This window comes from Archocentrus centrarchus, unplaced genomic scaffold (genome assembly GCF_007364275.1).
Source record: "Archocentrus centrarchus isolate MPI-CPG fArcCen1 unplaced genomic scaffold, fArcCen1 scaffold_27_ctg1, whole genome shotgun sequence".
NCBI lineage: Eukaryota > Metazoa > Chordata > Actinopteri > Cichliformes > Cichlidae > Archocentrus > Archocentrus centrarchus.
In genome coordinates, this window is record NW_022060257.1 from 1,650,720 (window position 1) to 1,671,285 (window position 20,566).

Consider the following 20,566-nt stretch of genomic DNA (forward strand, 5'->3'; position numbering starts at 1 on the left):
CTTTTGTTCATGTTGGTCACTCCTCTAACTGAAAATCCAGAGTCTACACAGGCAAAACAAATCTGAAACTGAGCGTAGCCATTCAGCGCTATTTATTGTTTGAATAATCAATGTAACAGGACACACCTGGGCAGCAAAACACACCTGTCAGTCTCATGTTCCAATACTTTTGCTCACAAGAAAAAATAATGGCTTCAGACAAAAGGTGCTATCTTCTGAACTGTCTATCAAATCCAGATGTAAATATCTGGAAATAAAAGCTGAGCTGTTGATCTTTTGTCTCATATTCATTTTTTTAATGTCAAACCCAAATGTTTCCAGTCTACAGATAAAGGAATTGGCTTCACTGTTCCAATACTTTTAGAGGGGAGTGTATGCTGTCATTTCCTTAACTGAAGATGGCTGTTTTTCTTCCAGTGGACGGCTGTGCTGATCGGAGCTGTGGTGGTCGTGTCTGTCATTGGAGTTGTCGTTTTCCTCCTTTACAGAAGATACAAACTGTCAAGTCAGTGTTCTGCACTCTCTGCAGCTCGTGCTGCTTCGTTCTATCTAAAAATATTCAGTGTTCAACAAGTAATTCAAAAATGCACCCACAGTGATAGTGTTAGCTAGCCTACAACTGATTTGACTGTTTCAGCTGATGATTGTTGTTAAAGTATTACTGCAGGTAGTTTTAATGATTTGTCCTTGTTTCAGAGATGACATCAAATTCATGCATATTTGCATAATAGCTTATTAAAACTTTATGAATATACTCAGATACTATTTGTACTTTTTGTCTTTTTGTGTATCCATGTGCACACAAGAGACAGACTTATTTGAATTAGGGTGCTGGACAAACTGTCCAGAAGTTAATTTAATTAAAGGTAATGATAAACAGAAATGTCTTCAGCCCTGATTAAAACAAAAAGGGTAAAAAGACAGAATTAGAACAGCGCTGCAGCAGAAATGGCACAGTAAGCAGACATTTTGTAGATGCCCTGAGACTAGTTCCTATTGATGTAGCAGTGTTTTATAAATAGTTACATTTCAGAGTCAGTTTTTCAGCTCTGTGCTGATAGCAGACAGATCTTACAGAGGCTATGTGGTTGTTTCAGAGGAGGCCGGCGTCCCCCACTACCGCTTCAGGAAGAGAGACAAAGTGATGTTTTACGGCCGAAAGATAATGAGAAAGGTCAGTCCCTTCTTGATGCACCTTTTGAGGGGCCCATGTCTCCCGGCAGCACTACATCTTAGTGCTTTCTGTCTAACAATGAATACATCAGGACCAACTCAGGGGTTCAGTATCTACCCCAAAGATACTTTAGTATGCAGACTGGAGCAGCCTGGGATCGAACCACCAACCTTTCGATTAGTAGATGACTTGCTGTGCCTCCTGAGCCACAGCCGCCCCTGCAGACAAACATGCATCACCCAATTCATGACTCCAAATTTCGAGGCCTCACCATTAGAGTTTTGGCCACCGCAGTGTTAGTTTTTGGAACCAGAAGTAACCGTATTTATACAAGACTGCAGAGTGCTGAGTTATCAACTAATGCTAGCAAGAATTTTTACCAAGTTGCATTTGTAAGTCCAAAAATTTCTAAATTTCACCCACCAAAACTGAAGTACAAACTTGCTGATGATGATGTAGGCCTGTATCTTACAACAAGGCATATTATGTGCCAGATAAATCCAGAAGGCACCAGCAGCACAAACACAGTCAAGAGGTTCAGTTCAGTGACTCAGACTCAGCTAGCAGCTAGGCCATTTTAACGTGGGAGTCTATGGGGACTGACCATAGACTGTGCAAAAGATAGGTGTAGCCAATGTGAAACCTAGAAGTGAATGTGAATGAGTGGTGGCAGATCTGTGTAGGGAACTGCACAATCATTGGGGAATGACTTGTCCATCACATGTCGATAGCCAATGAGCGTATCCTGGATAATCCTCCAGGATATATAATAACCTCCAGGATTATCCAGGATATGCTCATATGTATCTGTCTATATTAGTATTCATATTATTGTCAGAAAGCCTTAGTTTGCCTTCTGTAAAGCATCATGTTTCTCTTTCTTGCTGTTGCAGGTTCAGACGCTGTCCTCGGTTCCTGCTTCTAACTCAAACCCAGCCACGCGGCAGCGAGTGAGGAAGAGGACCAAGGTTCTTTCTATAGCTCGCAAGTGAGTCCCTGTGTAGAAGAAAAAAACCTGAAGTATGAAACACAAAAACAAAACAAAAACTGTATGATGAATGTGGTTTGGATGCACGTGTCTGTCTGGTTTAGGATCCTGCGCATTCGTAGGGAGCCCCCCACCCTGCAGCCCAAGGAGCCTCCTCCCTGCCTGCTGGAGGCTGACCTCACTGAGTTTGATGTGCAGAGCTCCCATTTACCCTCTGAAGTGCTGTACATGTTGAAAAATGTCAGGTCAGTCGAAACATAACTTTCCTCATGCAGCATCAAACTCACAGAGTAATGTAATTTGTAGAGCTAAAAATGTCCTATTTTTGTCATCTTTTCTTTATTCTATGTGAAATGTCTTATAAGCCATCATTCACCATATTATCTCTTAGAAATGAAAAAAAAGTTGAATGGAAATCATTAAAAGTAATGTGATAACATATGGTACCTTCATTTTGTACATAACAGAACACTTATACAGAATACACTTATCACCTGTTGGGGTGGTCTGTGTGGGCACACCCGCTTGGGAAAAGCTGTGAGTTTGCCTTGCCCACACAGCCCCACAGCTCATTCACACCTGCCCACTGTGGGCCCACACATGCATGTTTTCTGGATCTGCGGGTTCAGGTGGCAAAGGCAGAATTTTAAGCACTCTGAACTGATGTCTGAGCTCCTCATGGAACTTTCTGAGTGTGAATTCTACTCTATTGAATTCAATTCTACACTATATAATTGGACCTTTAAATCCAACTTGCTGTTACCAGTAATTACAGGTGTTACCAAATCTAGCATTATGGGAAACCTTAAAGAGAACCTGGAAAGAAAGGATAGATCACTGTAATGATTCATCTGTGCTGTCACAATCAGAATCACACCTATTCAACACCGACTATGTAGCATGGTTATCCCAGCTAGCAGTAACTATGCCGTGTACATGCAGGGTCCTCGGACACTTTGAGAAACCTCTCTTCTTGGAGCTGTGTCGTCACATGGTGCTGATCCAACTGCACCAGGGCGAGGGACTCTTCCGACCCGGTGACACTGATGACAGCATTTATGTGGTTCAAGACGGCCGACTGGAGCTGTGCATCCACGAGAGTGTAAGAACCCTCACAGCTTCACAAAAATCATCAAAACATTTTTGTTGTACTGGTACTCTCTTTTGTTTGCTGTTGTGTGCACGTAGTTGGATCAGGATGTACTGAACATGTATTGGTTTACACCTCAAACTCTAGACTTACTGGGCTTTTACTGGACTCTTTTTTAAAATTTGATCTAATATTACTGTTTTTTTTAATCATTTACCAGCGTGTAAGGCTGCCACATTCTTGTAGGGGATGACACTGACTAGTAATTCTAAGAGCCGTCGTGGAGCCCTCTGAGAGCTGAAAAAAATTAAAGATTTTGTTACACCAAAAAAACCAAAGATTTCAAAGACACTTCATTTTCTAAAACTTTGTACTTAAACTCATCAGCAGGTTCTCTGTCTTCCAGAACCTTCAAATTTCAAGGATTTTAAAATAAATTTCTTTAGATCATAAAGTTGTTTGGTCAGTGTGATAAGTCCAAACTATTACACAGAACATTTAAACACCGGCGTTGTTCATATGTCACATTTCACAGCCATAAGCTGCATTTGGAAGTGTTAAAAGATAACTATATTACTAAATTGTTTTCAGTTGTGTAGCTTGTTTTGACCACCCACCTATCCCACGTAGTGATATGACCATGAAAGTTGAGCCAAAACGCACTTTTTGAGGGTGTGAAGTCTCATTTTGAAACCTCAAGATGAGGAGTACCACTGCAGTTTTTTTTAATTCTACATTGTTCACATTAAATAGGTGCAGTTTTGTTGTTGAAACTGTGACATATCCCATGATGCTGATGCACAAAGTCAGTTATAGCTGAACGAAAACTAGTTTTTGGCAGTAAACCTGTGTTGTGACGCTTGGAGTGGGTATGAAATTGATTTGGTTGCAGAATCAGGCAAATTTAAGAAGATATTTTAAATTTTGAAATATTAAAAAGTACAACATTTTGACCTACCCCTCTGTGTTTGAAGGGCCTTTAAGTCAAAATTATGTTCATAAGGTAAAATGTAAAAAAGTTACTCCACAAAAAAAAAAAAAAAAGCTGATTTATTTTTCCTTGAATGATCCAGTTGTACACGGCTCGAAAAAAATTAAAGGAATACTTTGCAAACAAATCAGATCTTAATGAGAAAAAGATCGTGCTGGATATCCATACTGATATGGACTGGGTAATGTTTTAGGAATGAAAGGATGCCACATTGTTTAATGGAAAGGAAAAGTAACCTACAGAGGGCTGAATTCAAAGACACCCCAAAAATCAAAGTGAAAAAATGATGTAGCGGGCTAGTTCATTTTGCTGAAATTTCATTGTAGCAACTTGTAATGGTAGTTTGTATGGCCCCCGTGTGCTTGTATGCATGCCTGACAACATTGGAACAGCGATGGGTGGTGTCCCAGGGGTTCTCCTCCCAGATCTGGACCATGGCACCAGCGTAGGGTCTGACAATGGGTCCAAGGATTTCTGTTGCCTAGCCTGTTGCCTTAGAGGTCTGTGCATCCCTCCAGTTATGCTGAACGATGTTACAGGATATTTTCTCTTTTTTTGGACTGTTCCCTGTAAAGCCTAGAGATGGTTGTGCTGGAAAATCCCAGCAGTTCAGCGGTTTCTGAAATACTCAGACCAGGCCATCTAACAAGCAGTTGAACAGATGTTCCTAACACAGAGGCCAGTGAATGTATATTATTGATATAAACTATATAAAATGGACAGACACACTGGGACCATGGTTTGTTGACTCTGCATTTCAAAGCCTCATTGTTACCTTTATGGCTGCAGTCGTATTTATTTGCACACAGAATGTCCAACACTTTAATATTGATTGCCAGAGCTGAGAATGGAAATACACATGCTGGAGTGGTTGTTGCTGTTTTGGCTGTTTTTCTGCTCATGTTGTTCTGATTGTGTTTATTACTGCAGGATGGCACGGATGCTGTAGTGAAGGAGGTGCTGCCTGGAGACAGTGTTCACAGCTTGCTCAGCATCCTAGACATCATCACTGTATGTGTGCAGTTCCTCCTCTTCTTCAGCTTCATATATCATATACCTCTAATTAAGGATTTTTTTAAAATTATTTTGCATTTGCATTTTCTAAATGAGCATTTTCTTACTTTTATAAAGCATTTAACACCCCCACTGCTCTGTATTATCTATTTTTCAGGGCTACCCAGCACCTTATAAGACAGTGTCTGCGAGAGCTGCAGTTCCCTCAACTGTCCTGCGCCTTCCAGCTGTGGCATTTCAGTCAGTGTTTGAGAAGTATCCAGAAACTCTGGTTCGCGTCATTCAGGTAAAGTGTCCACAGGAAAAAAGAAGCATTTCATTCATTAACGGGGCTGCAGACACTACATGTGTGACCTCCACCAGTGAATAGCATGCAGCAAAGCACAGCCAGCTGTTGAAAATGTATCCTCACTGCATTGCATAAAAACTGAATTTTCTCTGTCATGTTTCCTTCCTGTCTGTAGATCATAATGGTGCGGCTCCAGAGAGTCACCTTTCTTGCCTTACACAACTACCTTGGCCTTACCACTGAGCTCTTCAACCCGGTACTGTTCTTTTACTAGCCACTGCTCCAGGCTGTAATCTGTGACATGAATAGTGCAGAAATGTTTTTGATTGGATAATCTCTCACAGGTGTCTCGTGTCATGTTGCCGTCTGGAAACTTTGTAGCTCAGAAAGTGGTTAACTTTTTGTTTTTGAGCCCTACCTTTGTTTCTGCCATTGTTTTTAAGTTTTTGAGGGTTTTCTTCAGATCCACGTGTTATTCCATGAGGTAAAAGTCATCATTGATGGTGACAAGTACCCTAACCCAGCCTTCATGCTGTCAGAATATGAACATTGTTCTCCCAAATCTAGGGAAACCCTTTATTTTTCACCAAAACATATAGTTGTGGTTAGGGTTACCTAGGGAACCCTCTGAGGTCTTACAAGGGTTTAGATTTTGGGAGTAGACAGGGTTGGTGTTAAGGTTAGAGCAGGTCAGATACAGAACCCTCCAGGTAGCCTGTCCTATTAAAATATGTGGGTTTTGGCTTTTAAAAGTTGTTCTCATGTGTCTTGAAAATCAGAGGGAAAAAAACAACATTCGGACACACATCACAAACTACAATATTTTTTAAATAAAAATCAATTAATTTCCTTTTCCTAAATAAGTCATTTTTGTTTTGCTGCAAAGTTTAAGGTTAGTTGTCATCATCAATGAAGACTTAAACCTCAGAAGGTTAAAGAATATTTATATATAAAAAGGTGACTTTGTTGATTTATCTGTGTGTAACAGGAGAGCCAGGCTATCTCCTTAGTGTCTGTGGCAAACGTTCTGTGTGAGACTCATCCACACAAAGGCTTCCGTAGGCAGCAGTCTCATTCTGATGATCTGGGATCTGAAAAAGCTGACGCAGGTTAGAAATAACAGCTTTTTCTCCACATGTTCATTACGAGGTTTAAGTCATGTGTTTCCAGTAATGTCCAGTAATGCGGTCTGTTTTTTGATGTGCTTTAGTGGAAAAGTGCAGCCTCGCGTCCATGTCTGCATCAAAATCCAAGAGATCTCGCTCTCTCTCCAACCCATCTACTGTTACAGGTATATGCACATGCAATATCATTGTACACATATAAATACAAATAAATACGATGTGGTTCTTCTGGCCTCATCAGGCGGTTACCTCGAGCACGCACTAGGGCAGTTTACAACTGAGTGTGAAGTGGCCGGGCTGAGAATCAGCACCTCCAGGTCACAGACCATGGTCCTGACCCAAGTGAAGGAGGTTTAGTAACTTGTTCTTGTTCACAAGTGAGTGGACAGTGGAGCAGAAGATTGCAGAGAGATTGGCACTGTGTCTGCAGTGGTGTGTAGATCTGGTCTGTTGTGGGAAAGAGAGAGAGACAGGGTGAGAAGCTTGGTAATTCAGGAGGGTCTTAGAGTAGAGCCACTACTACTGGATATCAAAAGGAGCCAGTTGAGGGGGTTTGGGCATCTGACCAGAATGCCTCCTGGAACCCTCCCAGGTGAGGTGTTTCAGGCATGTCCCACCAGGAGAAGGCACAAGGGCAGAACCAGGAATCTTATTCACACAAGAATCCATCTTATCAGGCTATTGGCTTGTAGCTGAACCACAGTTGGTTTAAACCAGTCTGCGTTCAATGAGAAACTACTGGCTAATGTTGTAGCATTTATGAGCATGTTTTAGGTGTGATACTAACCCCTAATGAATAATAACTCTGATTTTTTTTTTTTTTTTTGCAGGGGAAATGTCAGCTGACTTCAGCAGTGCATATGTTCCAGCTGCCAAAGAGGAGACGGTGTCTCATAGTCCTGTCAAGGTCTCTGGATAGGAATTCTCTTTGTTACACTTTCAGGGAATTGCTGGTTTGAATCTGTGTGTTTAACATCAGGCATACAGGACATCCAACTGCGCATGCATCATACCATATATGCACACACATGGTTATTAGAATGAGTGTGTCTCTCACACGTATTGTGCTGTGTGGTTTTGTGTCTTTATCTCCTCAGTCTATTCTGAAGAAGAGTGTGACAGTGCAGCAAACTCCGTCTGCTGTGTACCATTACAGTGATGCAGGAGGAGGAAGTGTCTACCATAATAAAGTCAATGCCATTTTCCAAGCTGCTAAAAAGGACCTGCTGCAGGTCATCCAGTTACAGGTAGCTTACAGTGAAGAAGATACATTTCTACATTAACTGAAAACAAATAAAGAGATCTGATTTTTAGGCAATAGTGCAATTCAAAGATACATTTTATAAATCCCACAGTTTTTGTAATTTTGAGTCTTGACTACTTAGAAGGTGAACTGTCATCTCTGTGTGTTCTTCCACAGGACCCCAATCTGCTGGATGGGAGGGTGAATCTTCGCCAGGCCAAAGCTGGATGTGTTGTTGGCCACCAGGGAGACCAGGTCAGTTTAACATGTTACTGACAAGAAACCTTCTTCTTCTTATGTAGCTCTTTAAGGCTCTTTAAGGTAATTTTAAAAAAGTAACATTCCTAAATTTGACTGTTTTTGTGTGAGACTCAAGGGAAGTAACCAAAGTTTATTAAACTAAATTTAGGTTTTAAAGGTGCGCTGTGGCGGTGCTCTTTCGTAAATTGTCTTTGGCCAAATTTTGTTAACCAGCCTCACAACTGGCGAGATACATAAAGGGCGTGGTCTGGCAGAAGCTCCAGCATGTTGATGTGGGTCATGGTTGGTGGTGGGCTCCAGTTCTCCCTGGAGTTAATGTCAGTGTTGCTGCACAACTTTTTTTTTTTTTTTTTTTACCATTTTGTTTTCTTAGTCACTTGTGTTAATTCGGACTATACAGTGAAATTGTATAGTCCTAATTAACCACTAAGTCCACTTGTACGTAACATGAGGACTTTTATAATGAGTAAGGATTATATTGCAGATTTATTATCAGCTCAGAATAAAATCTGAGTTGTGGATCTGTGGACAAAAATGCATCTGTCAGCCAGTACCTGTGAAACATCTACTGTGATCAACATTTTGTCCTTGTCAGGTTAATTAGATTTAGATTAGGATTCCAGCTTCAAATGAAAATTCAAGGTGGGTAATTAATGACAGCAGACAGTATAACAAATCTTAAAATTGAAACTTTTATACTATCTATGATTATGACAGTGTAACCAAAGCTGATTAAACTGAATGTTCTCTCCCCTCCTTTTTTTTTTTATGATAAGTGTTATGATCCACACCATTGCTCATGATCTCATGAGTGGAACATCCTCAGTTTGTTTCCATTACATTAACCGTCTTCCTTTTTCTTCTGCACCTCATTTCCAGGATGTTAGCGTGGCATTTGTCATCTCGGGGGTACTCCATGTCTATCAGCGTATGATAGATCGTGAGGAGGAGAGCCTGCTTTTTGTCACCCACCCCGGGGAGTTGGTAGGTCACCTGGCTGTCCTCACAGGGGAGCCCCTCATCTTCACAGTGCGAGCGCACCGAGACTGCACCTACCTCTCCATATCCAAGGCTCACTTCTACGAGTATGACAGAGCACATGCAAAAAGCAGTCATTTTGTTTGCGCTTCTCTCAGCTTAACCACTAGGATACGAATAAACCTGAGGTTTTTTTTAAACTTTGCAGGATTATGCGTGAAGAGCCCAGGGTGGTGCTAAATGTAGCTCACACTGTGGTGAAGAGGATGTCGCCATTTGTTAGGCAGATCGACTTTGCCCTGGACTGGATGGCTGTGGAGGCTGGCCGTGCTGTCTACAGGTATTTTTACTAAAACAGTTGATGTGCGAGCAGCATAAACTACAGTTACACTCAGTAAACTTTATTAATCCATGGAAAAACGTTTGAGCTTAGTTAACTGTGATGGCGTTAGAGGAACTAGAATGAAGATCAAAGAACATAAAGACATCTATCATGTCATACTGTCATGATCGTGCATGTAAAGTGAGAGCAATACTATAGGTCATATGAGACTTACTAATTTACTGTAGGGTCTTTACCTTACAATATTATTGAGTTGACTGTTGTTTGTGATTTGGCGCTATATTAATAGAATTGAACTGAACTGAACTGAACTGAATTGAACTGAACTGAACTGAACTGAACTTGTCCATCTGCAGTTTGCACTGGATGTCCTCCACTGCAATCAGAGCAACCACTGAACTGAATTTTGTTTTGAGGAAGAACATGATTATCCATGATGTAATCACAGATATATATCAATACTGCGAGTTGTCATAACAGGGCTTCCAAGAACAGCAACTAAAAGCAGTTGTGGTGACTTTGAAGTGGGAACTTTATGATCAGACCTTATAAATGTATGAATAAAACATATCCTTATGATTTATATTAAAAGACTTCTTTTTTCCTTTTATGATTTACTGGTTGCTTTTAGACAGGGAGACAAGTCAGACAGCACTTTCATCGTCCTCAGTGGCCGTCTGCGCTCTGTCATTGCAAAGGATGATGGAAAAAAGGAGCTCGCTGGGGAATATGGCCGTGGGGATCTAATTGGTGTGGTGAGTTGTTGAAAATATGACTTCCTGTATAAGTTTGGGAAAATGTTTTAGGAAAAAAAGGAAAAGACATGGAAAAGTATTTTGTACCATAGCATTTCTTTCATGGCTTTACAAGGTTGAGGCCCTGACGCACATGAACCGAGCCACCACGGTCCATGCTGTTAGAGACTCAGAGCTGGCCAAGCTCCCTGAAGGAGCTCTGAACTCCATCAAGAGGAGGTATCCTCAGGTTGTCACTAGGCTGATTCATCTGCTGGGACAGAAGATCCTCGGAAACATGCAGCAGGTCACCGGACCCCTGGCTGGTAATCTTTTATTTTTATTTATTTTGTTTGTATATATTTTGTGTGTTGGGATGGAACTGAATTGATCTATTCTGCCTGACTGATTGTGATGAGGGAAAGATCACTGATGGAGAAACATTCCAGAGACTTCTAGAGGTGAACTGAAGCTCTTCTGACAGCATATGGTGGCCAAAGACCCACGATATTACCTGTAATTTGTCAGTTGGATTAGAAATGTAAACCATAGACTATTGAAAAGATTCCGATGGCTTTCAGGTCTGAAAAGTGAAGCCTGCACACAAGTTCCTTACACCTGCATTCTTTTTAATGTTCAGGAGAAGGGGACTTGCCCATTTGCAAAGACTTCCAGTCTAAAAGTGTGTGTAATTGTATGTAAGTCTGAGGGAAAACTGGGCTTTTTTTTTGCTTTGGCATCATTTTGGGGAGTGTGTGTGTGTCTGAGAAACTCATGTCACATGCCAGAAGCATGAGAGCTGGCAACTGGAAACTGAAACACCATAAACAATATAAAGAAGACTAAATTGCATATGTAAAATATCTAATGGCAGAAACTTTTCAGCTCATAGTTTGGGGCTCCACACGCCTACAAGTAAGTGGGATGCTGGGAATCCAGCCTCCAACCTGTCCACTGTGGCCATCCTGCCTGTGTCGGAGGAGGTTCCACTCACTGCATTTACTCTGGAGCTACAGCATGCACTCTGCGGCGTTGGTATACACACACACACACACACACAGTTCTTGAACAGGTTGCATAAAACAATTTACTACCTTATTATATTTGTTAAAAAAAAATCATAATTAAATGTCATACTGATTTTTGTGAAAATGTAGTAATATTTGAGTATTAAAGCAGTAATAAACACAGATAAGCCACATCATTAAAACAGATAAAGGGAATAACAGTCATTATCCCAATATTACTTATACACTGTATGGATTATTCTGAATATCCCAGAGAGCTTGAAGCTGTAAAATAGTGGCCACACTGTTAAGTCTCAACAACTTGAGGCAGGTCCTGAGGGCTGTTCTTGGTGCAAAGTGGTCCAAACAGTGCACTGACTAACAATGTTTGTGTGAAGAAAAGGCTTCTCGTTTGGAAGCACCTATACCCGTCTAGAACTATACATGAACAGTTTGTTCAACACTGTCATTAAGAGCAATTTTACATGTGCTTTCTAAAACATCTTTTCATTACTTGCTTTCTGTTTTCTACAGGTCCCACTCTACTCTTGACCAGTGACATCATAAAGCAGCGACTGGGTTCTGCTGCTCTGGACAAGTAGATAATTGAAATAAATAGGGCTGTAGTTGAAAATAATTTCAGTCATATTTTCTTTGGTTGATCTAACTTTGATTCAGTGACATGTTTGTACCTCATCTCTCAAAGCGTCCATGAGTACCGTCTGTCCAGTTGGCTTGGCCAGCAGGAAGACATCCATCGCATTGTCCTATACCAGTCTGATCCCAGCCTCACACCTTGGACCCAGCGCTGCATCCGCCAGGCTGACTGCATCATCATTGTGGGACTGGGTGAGCAGGAGCCCACAGTGGGTGAGGTCAGTGCAAATTCACTCACGCATCTTCCAGCTCAATTTTTAGAGTCTGATAATAATGCGAGTTATAGCTGCAGGAGACATTAGTATCCCACACCGCAGCCAATTCCAATAACATTGATACCTTAATCTGATTCTGGTATGAATAATATGGCCAAATTTATGATGTCACTTTCATTTACACAGAGTGTGACTAAACTCTCTCAATATTGCTCTGAAGCTCTGTTTTTGTCTTGTGTTATAAATCAAGCATATGAACTTAATGATGTAAGCGGGACGCGTGTTTGTGTTGAATTTCAGGAGAACTGAGAGGGAAATTCTGAGCAGTGTATAAATATCCCAAGGAGGCAGGTTTTATCAACATAGTAGTTACATAGTTTTGTCTAATTTACTGATTTATGTTAGCTGCCATAGATAAGCAGACAGTCGCTTCTAAAGTTGTAGAAACCACATCTGTTGGTGACATTTAGATAGAAGTCTGACCTGATGGGATTAATTACATCCATAACAACCTGAGTGAAAGCTCTCTGCTCCTCTTCTCATGTGTAGTTGGAGCGAATGTTGGAGGGCAGTGCAGTCCGAGCTCAGAAGCAACTCGTGTTGCTTCACAGAGAGGACGGTCCACCACCCAGAGGCACTGCAGAGTGGCTCAACATGCGGAGCTGGATCTCCAGACACCATCACCTGTGTTGCCCCCGCAGAGTGTTCTCCAGGAGGAGTTTACCCAAGCTGGTACAGACTACTGAGTCTTTGCTAACTACTGACCCAGTTAGCAAATGCCTGATTTAATTTCTGTGTTTGTGGATGTTTTTTAGAGGGAGTTATACCAGCGTGTGTTTGAAAAATGTCCAGATCGTCATTCTGATTTCTCCCGCCTGGCCAGGATCCTGACTGGAAACAGCATTGCCCTGGTGTTAGGGGGAGGGGGCGCGAGGTACGACTGCTGCTTGAGAACATATTCACTCACACAACACCTCTGTGACCAACACCTGTAATCAACTGTGGTACTTGAGCATACAACTTACAGTATATTTTTGTGTAATTATTAAGTGCAGTTATTAAAGCGAATGGACGTAACATAACAAATATAAGGAATCTGTGTTGGTTGGGTTGAAGTTCCTGTTCTGGTGTTGATAAACCACCTAAAAAGTCTTTGTTCAGCTAACTGGAAATTTTGCACTTTTGCCACATTTGTTATGTACAAACTTGTAAAAATTAATGTGTCTAAATTAATGCCAGCCGCTGGTCTCAACCAGAGTGGATGGGTTCCTGCTCACCCAGTCCCATAATAATCTTTTTTTTTTAAAATATAGACATTTGGTGAGTAGTGTATCGATACGTTCTTACAGGAGGATATTTTACCATATCGGTATTTTGTCCCAGCACTATTACCTTATGAGCCTTGGGAGGCGTCTGAGCCTTAGTTAGGCCTTCTGCTGCTACATTAGAATCTGAATATATCCTACACCAGAGTTACTCTTATTGAACGCGTTATGCCAGTAAAATTAGACTATATTGTATAAACAACACAATTTCTTTCTGTTTTTTTTTGTTGTTGTGTGCATTACCTATAATAACTGTTTCTTTCTTGATGAATCTGTTTCTTTTCTCACTGCTCTGGCTTATCCTGGAGCTCTGGCAAGGTAGGGACTGTATTCCTCTGAGATATGACCTGAGACGCTTGATGGTCATGTGACTGCAGCAGTAATGCTTTTACATGTGAGCTATTATTGAATCTGTGGCTGCAGTCTGAGCCTTAGCTGTCTGCCTTCCTGTTTTCATCCATGTAAGCACCTGTGGTTATATTTGCTACTTTTCCTCCAATCTGTCAATATTGGCAACTAAACTGAACCGTTGTCACAATTTTTCTTCAAATAATATTTCTTCCTGACTGATTTGCACATTATTACAGCAGTGTATTCCTGCCACCCTGACAAAAAATACATTGTATGTTGAAATTAATTGACTATAGTCAGGACGTGCTAACTGATTTTGCCAAGTGGCGATTTTTGTGAGAACATTTATAAGATACCTCTGGGACAACATTTGTAATGTAATCACACAGTCTTGCTACTGATGCAAGATAAAAAAAAAAAAAGGCCTGTGCAAGGATGCATATAAATTTTAATTACTTGTGTACCAATTCATTTATACGGTTACTCAACTCTGCTACTAGAGCTTTATATTTAAGCTATCCAAGTTGCTACCACCCAAAACCAGACAGCATTGCTGTCTTTCTGGCTCCATTTAAAACCATCTGAAAGTAATATTTAAATGCTGATATTTTTGTATCAGCGAAATATGCACATCAAATTATCAGAGAATCCCATTTGTGAGCTTCACCAACATCAATAATGTCGGCAGTTTCTGCTGTTAGCTAAAGCTAGATATTTTGCTAGTATTAGTGTGCATATTCTTCATATAGTCTATTTTTAAATATAAAAATAAATAAAACTATCTATTTGAGTAAACTATTATCATATCATACATTTGTTTGGCTGATTGTGTTTCCCAATGGCTTGTTTAGGTTAGCTAAGAAGAAGCTAATAGCATTTTAATCATAGACGGCTCTGAAAAGTGAAGCTGATATTTAAGTGCCTCACAGCTGCATTCTTTCTAGTGGCCAGTAGGCGGCGACTTCATTGACTGCAAAAAGACACCCGGTTGTTTGGTTGTTTTCGTACTATTTAATGGTGTCAGTTGCTAGTCTCACATCTTACTGAATAAAACATGAAATATATCTCATATATTATGGTCTTTATTCAATGACAAAATAAGGTAGGCCAGCGTTGGCTCATTAGCTTATGACCAATCAATCACAAGTTGTTGGCCATTAAACTTGCAGTACCCCTCACTTTAAAAAAACTAAGGTGAAACAGTGACAGGGCTTCCCAACCAGACTTCACGCTGTGTCCATCTTTTATATACAGACTATGATTTTAAAAATGTAATAATAAAGCTGTGATAGCAGATACGTGTAAAACCAGTAAGTCAAATTTAAAAAATTGAAAAAAATCCACATTGGTTTTAACTTTCATTTTGCAGTGACACATAAAATAGCCTGCCTCAAGTCTTCATCAGCACCAGTTAAATTGTTATCCATCATGTAATATGATTGCTTAAGGCTGCACTATTTCTTCAGGCTCTTTCTCACAAGCAATAATGTGTTGCTGTAACATTATATCACAGTTTCATTGGAAACATGCATTCATGTCACTGTGTGCAGCAGCTGGGTTATCCATTTAAAGAACTCCTGCAAATACTGTGAGACTTGTAAAAAGTCAAAGAAATCATGTAAATGAATGTGTTTCAGAGGCTGCTCTCAGGTGGGCATCCTGCGGGCGCTGAATGAGGTGGGGATCCCTGTGGACATGGTGGGCGGCACCTCCATCGGCTCCTTCATGGGAGCGCTGTACGCTGAGGAGAAGAGTATCAGTCGAATGAGGGTCCGGGCTCATGAGTGGGCAATGGTGTGTGGATGTTATGCTGTAAAAAATGAAGATACAGTCTTTTGCATATACACTTCTGACACCTGCTCTCATATTTTTAAAGTGTTTTCTTGTGTTTCAGCTCCCGAAACTAGTTTCACTTCCAGATTTTTTTTAGACCCAAGAGAAACGCTGAATTGTTCCTCACTAATCGGTGCATGTTTTTCTTCACTTCCTTTTTAAAACTTCAGGATATGACTTCATACTTTAAGAAGATCATGGATCTGACATACCCAGTTACCTCCATGTTCTCTGGAGCCTCCTTTAACTCCAGCATTAGCTCCGTCTTCAAGAACAAACAGATAGAGGTAAGCTGTGGGGTGTTTTGAAAACAGGAGCATCATCGAATCTAATAATAATGTGTTGCACATGTGCGTGAGTTAAAATATGTCCAGCTTGCATCATATGCACATAGCACAGTTCTTAAAATGCAACAGCTCATGTGCCTTTCTGTGCTAATGAGGTTTTTTTGGCTGCTTCTCACCCCTCCACTGCTAGGACCTGTGGTTACCGTATTTCAACATTACAACAGATATCACAGCTTCCTCTATGAGAGTTCATACTGACGGTGTGTGAAACCTTCTTTTTCCTCTTTTGTTAATATTAGAAGCATTCTGCTAAATTCTGACTAATTTGATAGAAAACAAACAAAGAAGAATGCAAGGAGAAAGGAAAAGAGGAGAGATAGTCACAGAAAAAACTAAATAAATAGTCATAAAAAATTATAAAGACATTTCTTTGTGAGATTTGTCTTTATTTTGTTTTTTTTAACCTGCACCAGTCTTAAAATCCCATCACAGATTTTATATTGTGAAGCTTAGATGCAGTACTTAATCTAACCACTAATTTCTGTATAGTGTTAGACAATTCACACTCTTTATTGCATTTATTGCAATTTTTTTGTGTACCTGTGACTGTATGATTGTCCTGCATGTTCAGGATCATTGTGGCGGTACGTCCGGGCCAGCATGTCTCTGTCAGGTTACCTGCCACCTCTTTGTGATCCCAAAGACGGACACTTGCTCATGGATGGAGGGTACATCAACAACCTTCCTGGTGAGACACACTGAGAGGGTAGTGGAAGCAACATGCTGGGTGTTTTCATTTATATTCATATTAAGCATAGCCAAGCTTTCTAATGAGGTCAGCATATGTACAGGTAATCTCTGTGAGCTAAAAGCTCAGGCATCAGGCTGCTCTACATGCAAAACTTGACCTCTGATCTTTAGCTTGAGGTCAAGGTTGCCGAAATTCAAACTCATCCAAGTTTTTTAGTAGATGCATCTATGTTGTGAATTTGAATATTATAGATCACGTGGTTCTTTAGTTATAGCCAGTGTTAAAGTTTTTGTCAAGCAGACGCCGTCAACATCAAAACTGTGACAATAGCTCAACTTTTTCTTCGGATCAGCAGAGCTGAAAATAAGAAGACAAAGGGTGTGGTGCAGTGAGATCCGATCTTACTGTGCAAACAGGAGAGAGATCCGAAACCAAAGGAATGAAAATAAGATCCAGTGCAAACTTCACCAGGCATTTAGCACATCAGCTAGCATCTTACAGTTCTGTCACAACTATGCAGTAAGATGAGATCAGAGTGGGGTGAGTGAAGAATAGTCAGATATTTCCCACAGAATATTAAACAGTGTTTTTGCTTGAAATGCCCATCCCTGTTTCAGATGATGCACTTTGGGGCTGCATCAAGTGCATGAATAAGAATAAATAAGGATTCTTTTGAACTGTGAATCATGCAAAGCTACTCTAGTAGTTACGTCAGAAAAATGGAAAAAGGTTTATTTGAAGTATTCTTTCTGCATCGTTAGACATTTATGACTCAAAGCAGAGTTGGCGTTGGGGACTTTCACTGGTTAATATTCTGTCATCAGAATCTGTGTGGGTGTATGTGATTGGCAGATACACAAACAAGAATAGAAATGGAAATGAGAAAATATTTTTGGTTATATTTATCAGCTGAAAGAGGAAACAAGTTAACAGCATGTACTTCTCTCACTCTGTCATGGTATGCAGCTGACGTGGCTCGCTCCATGGGTGCCAAGGTTGTGATCGCAATCGATGTTGGAAGCCGGGATGAGACCAATCTGACCAACTATGGTGATTATCTCAACGGCTGGTGGCTGCTGTGGAAGCGGTTAAATCCACTAGCTGAGAAAGTCAAGGTGCTTTTAACCACTAAGCTCCTCACTGTTTGCATCCATTTAGCTGAAGCCCTTGTAGACTGTAGGCAAAATGTCACCAGCTAAACGCTTCTTGGAGAAATGATGTACCATCACAGCCCTGTCAAAATGAACATGCTACCCCCTCCAGGTCCTGAACATGGCAGAGATCCAAACACGACTCGCTTACGTCTGCTGTGAGCGGCAACTTGAGCTGGTCAAAAACAGTGACTACTGCGAGTACATCCGGCCGCCTATCGATCGCTATGGCACACTAGACTTTGGAAAGTTTGATGAGATTGCTGTGAGCTTCTCCTCTCTTCCTACATGCTTTATTCTATTTTATTTAATCTGCTGGCCCACAATCTCACAGTGAGCCTCTCTGGCTGTAGGAGGTGGGGTACCAGCATGGGAAGACACTGTTTGATGTGTGGCAGCGCAGCGGTGTGGTGGACAGCATGCTTAAGGACCGACATCAGGAGGAGTTTCATAAGACGAAAATCGGTCATGTGAGTACAAATATCAAAAAGACTTTCTTGTAGTTTATTATTTTAGATTGTTCAGCTGTAATCAAGTTTTCACTGGGCCAGCTACAAAGGTAACTTGCTCTGTAACCTAACCATGGCCCTGTTCTATAAAGTAGGAATACCTTTTCGTTTTCTGGCTGCACTTCTAACCATCACAAATAATTACAAATAGCTGGATTATCTCTGTTTCCATCCTCTGGTCACATTCCAGCGTTGTGTTTATCCAAACCCCCTTCAGCTGCCTGTTTCCTGTGTCTCTGCTTTGAGTCGTAAACAAACAGAGAACAAAACAACAGACAACACGCACTTCTACACTTTGTCCTGTTGTTAAAGTCTTGCGTGTGAGCAAACTATCATCTACTTACACATTACTATATATAACATAATCATACAACTTATACATCCTTATTTGAAAATCTACCACTAATCTAAGCACACATGCAAATTTCCCTTCATAGTCCATCATAGGGTTAACACCGAGAGACAGACAACCATTCATACTTACGTTCACATCATCAGCCAGTGACTCACCAGTTAACCTGCAGAGCACATCAGCAGTTCGGTCTTGGGTTTGCATATCTTTGGATTGCTGATGCATGCTTTAAGAAAAAGTGACGTTTGTGGCAAATCGGTGTATTTAGAAATTCTTGCTTCAAGTTAGAAGTCGAGTCTTTGTTGCTAATGTTCTTCAGTGAGTGACACAAATATATTTAAGGAAGTCAGATTTTGAATACACTATATTATTTTTGAATTTCTGTATTATTTTATTTATGGATTTATTTTTAAATTACTCATAGTTACATTGACATATTTTCAGTGTATTTGATTTGTAATTGATTTGAAGTTGGTTCTAATTTTGTTGTCGTTATTGTCGGGTTGTCCAGCACTGCAGAGATTATGAATCCAGTGAAACTGATCTTAGCTGGAATGATAAGCTCTGTCTTTCAGGTGGTCACATGCCCAAACGCCTCCTTCACTGACCTGGCAGAGATTGTGTCGAGAATTGAACCCATCAAGAATGCTGTAATCGATGGTTAGTTGACAGTACTGCAGAAATCTGATTATTGCGGTTTGCTTTTGTATTAATAGCCATAGTAGCTACTCTCATTTGAGAAAAAAAAAATGAAAAGGTCTTTTTCAAGAGTTCATCACCTAACTTATCATTTTCTACTGTTCATGTAAAAGGCTGTTTGATAAATGAAAGGTGCTCATGCTGTCTCTGGTTTGGTCTGCTTCCAGAGGAACTGTCTGATGAGTACCAGACAGACTACGATGAAGACGCGGTGGAAAGTGCACTGTCTGACTATGAGGCCTTCACCCCTGGCAGTGAACACACAGAGGAGGAGGAAGAGGAGACAGCAGATACTGCTGAAACTGTGTGTATTAAACCAAGCTCTGTCATATGCCAGCTTATTTGGGCACCCCAAACAATTAAAAATGATGATGAAAATGAAAAGTTTAAGTTTTTATTTCTTTTTTTAAAAACAGGACGAAGAAATTCCAGTCAGAGTTCGGCGCCGGGTAAAGAACCCCCTGCAAAGTACAGGGCTGTGACTTCCTGTCAGGTGTGCTGCTTCAGTGCAGTGTTGGCTCTGGCCCAGTGAGCAGCCAGGTACCACGCTCACTGAACACTTCAGCAGGACACTAATGATGCTACTTACAGACAGCAAGAAGTTGCGGTTGTGGCCTTTCCCACTGATCCCATGAGCCTGTCCACCACAGGCTGATGCCAGCCTCAACATTTTCCACTTCTGCAGAATGCAACTGTCTGAGAGCACCTTTAAAGTTAGACTCACACCATTTAGCAGCATACTCGTTTTAATGATAAATTAGTACATTTAGAGGGAAAAAAAAACAAACAAAAAACAATTTTTATCATCACGCTTAACCCTGACAGTAAACAGGGGCTATGGATGTAATTACAACACCAATTTTCAAAAGTTAAAGATTGTAAACACAAACTGCACTACAGACTTTCAGCATAATACTTGATAAATCACAGAGCCACTTTTTGGGACAGTTCTGTGCCTTGCTACTTCCTGCCATGATGAGCTCTGATCTGTACAGTCCTACACAGTGTTTTATTTTATGTTACAGTGAACTTCAAGTACAGTGTTACCCTCTCTTCCGTCCAATAATAAAGGGATTTCTCCTCTTTGAGAGCAATCTGCACACATAGATGTGTGTACTCTTAACAGTGACTATAATAAGCTTTTTCATATGTGCATCAATCATATGATGAATGTATATCATAAACATTTTTTTACATGAT

General features: G+C 40.6%; 1 protein-coding gene across 3 annotated transcripts in view; it reads left to right on the forward strand.

The window, feature by feature from the left end:
- Positions 1-20,140, forward strand: part of pnpla7b (patatin-like phospholipase domain containing 7b) — a 28,321-nt gene extending 8,181 nt beyond the window's left edge. Inside the window, exons 4-35 of one of the 3 annotated variants that reach the window (XM_030723741.1) lie at positions 418-505; positions 1,098-1,174; positions 2,068-2,162; positions 2,267-2,407; positions 3,105-3,264; positions 5,174-5,254; positions 5,415-5,543; positions 5,722-5,802; positions 6,535-6,655; positions 6,757-6,837; positions 7,501-7,577; positions 7,768-7,917; positions 8,091-8,168; positions 9,054-9,259; positions 9,361-9,492; positions 10,127-10,250; positions 10,366-10,555; positions 11,115-11,264; positions 11,771-11,834; positions 11,943-12,111; positions 12,658-12,840; positions 12,924-13,042; positions 15,422-15,578; positions 15,788-15,904; positions 16,095-16,164; positions 16,536-16,652; positions 17,622-17,770; positions 17,919-18,071; positions 18,160-18,276; positions 19,243-19,327; positions 19,534-19,670; positions 19,783-20,140. In XM_030723741.1, the coding sequence (XP_030579601.1) occupies positions 418-505; positions 1,098-1,174; positions 2,068-2,162; positions 2,267-2,407; positions 3,105-3,264; positions 5,174-5,254; positions 5,415-5,543; positions 5,722-5,802; positions 6,535-6,655; positions 6,757-6,837; positions 7,501-7,577; positions 7,768-7,917; positions 8,091-8,168; positions 9,054-9,259; positions 9,361-9,492; positions 10,127-10,250; positions 10,366-10,555; positions 11,115-11,264; positions 11,771-11,834; positions 11,943-12,111; positions 12,658-12,840; positions 12,924-13,042; positions 15,422-15,578; positions 15,788-15,904; positions 16,095-16,164; positions 16,536-16,652; positions 17,622-17,770; positions 17,919-18,071; positions 18,160-18,276; positions 19,243-19,327; positions 19,534-19,670; positions 19,783-19,848 (3,864 nt within the window). In that variant the 3' untranslated portion in view covers positions 19,849-20,140. Of the gene's footprint in view, positions 1-417; positions 506-1,097; positions 1,175-2,067; positions 2,163-2,266; positions 2,408-3,104; positions 3,265-5,173; positions 5,255-5,414; positions 5,544-5,721; positions 5,803-6,534; positions 6,656-6,756; positions 6,838-7,500; positions 7,578-7,767; positions 7,918-8,090; positions 8,169-9,053; positions 9,260-9,360; positions 9,493-10,126; positions 10,251-10,365; positions 10,556-11,114; positions 11,265-11,770; positions 11,835-11,942; positions 12,112-12,657; positions 12,841-12,923; positions 13,043-15,421; positions 15,579-15,787; positions 15,905-16,094; positions 16,165-16,535; positions 16,653-17,007; positions 17,196-17,621; positions 17,771-17,918; positions 18,072-18,159; positions 18,277-19,242; positions 19,328-19,533; positions 19,671-19,782 lie in introns of those variants that run through there. The other 2 variants (XM_030723742.1, XM_030723744.1) reach the window with 2 other exon arrangements.
- Positions 20,141-20,566: the final 426 nt, after the last annotated feature.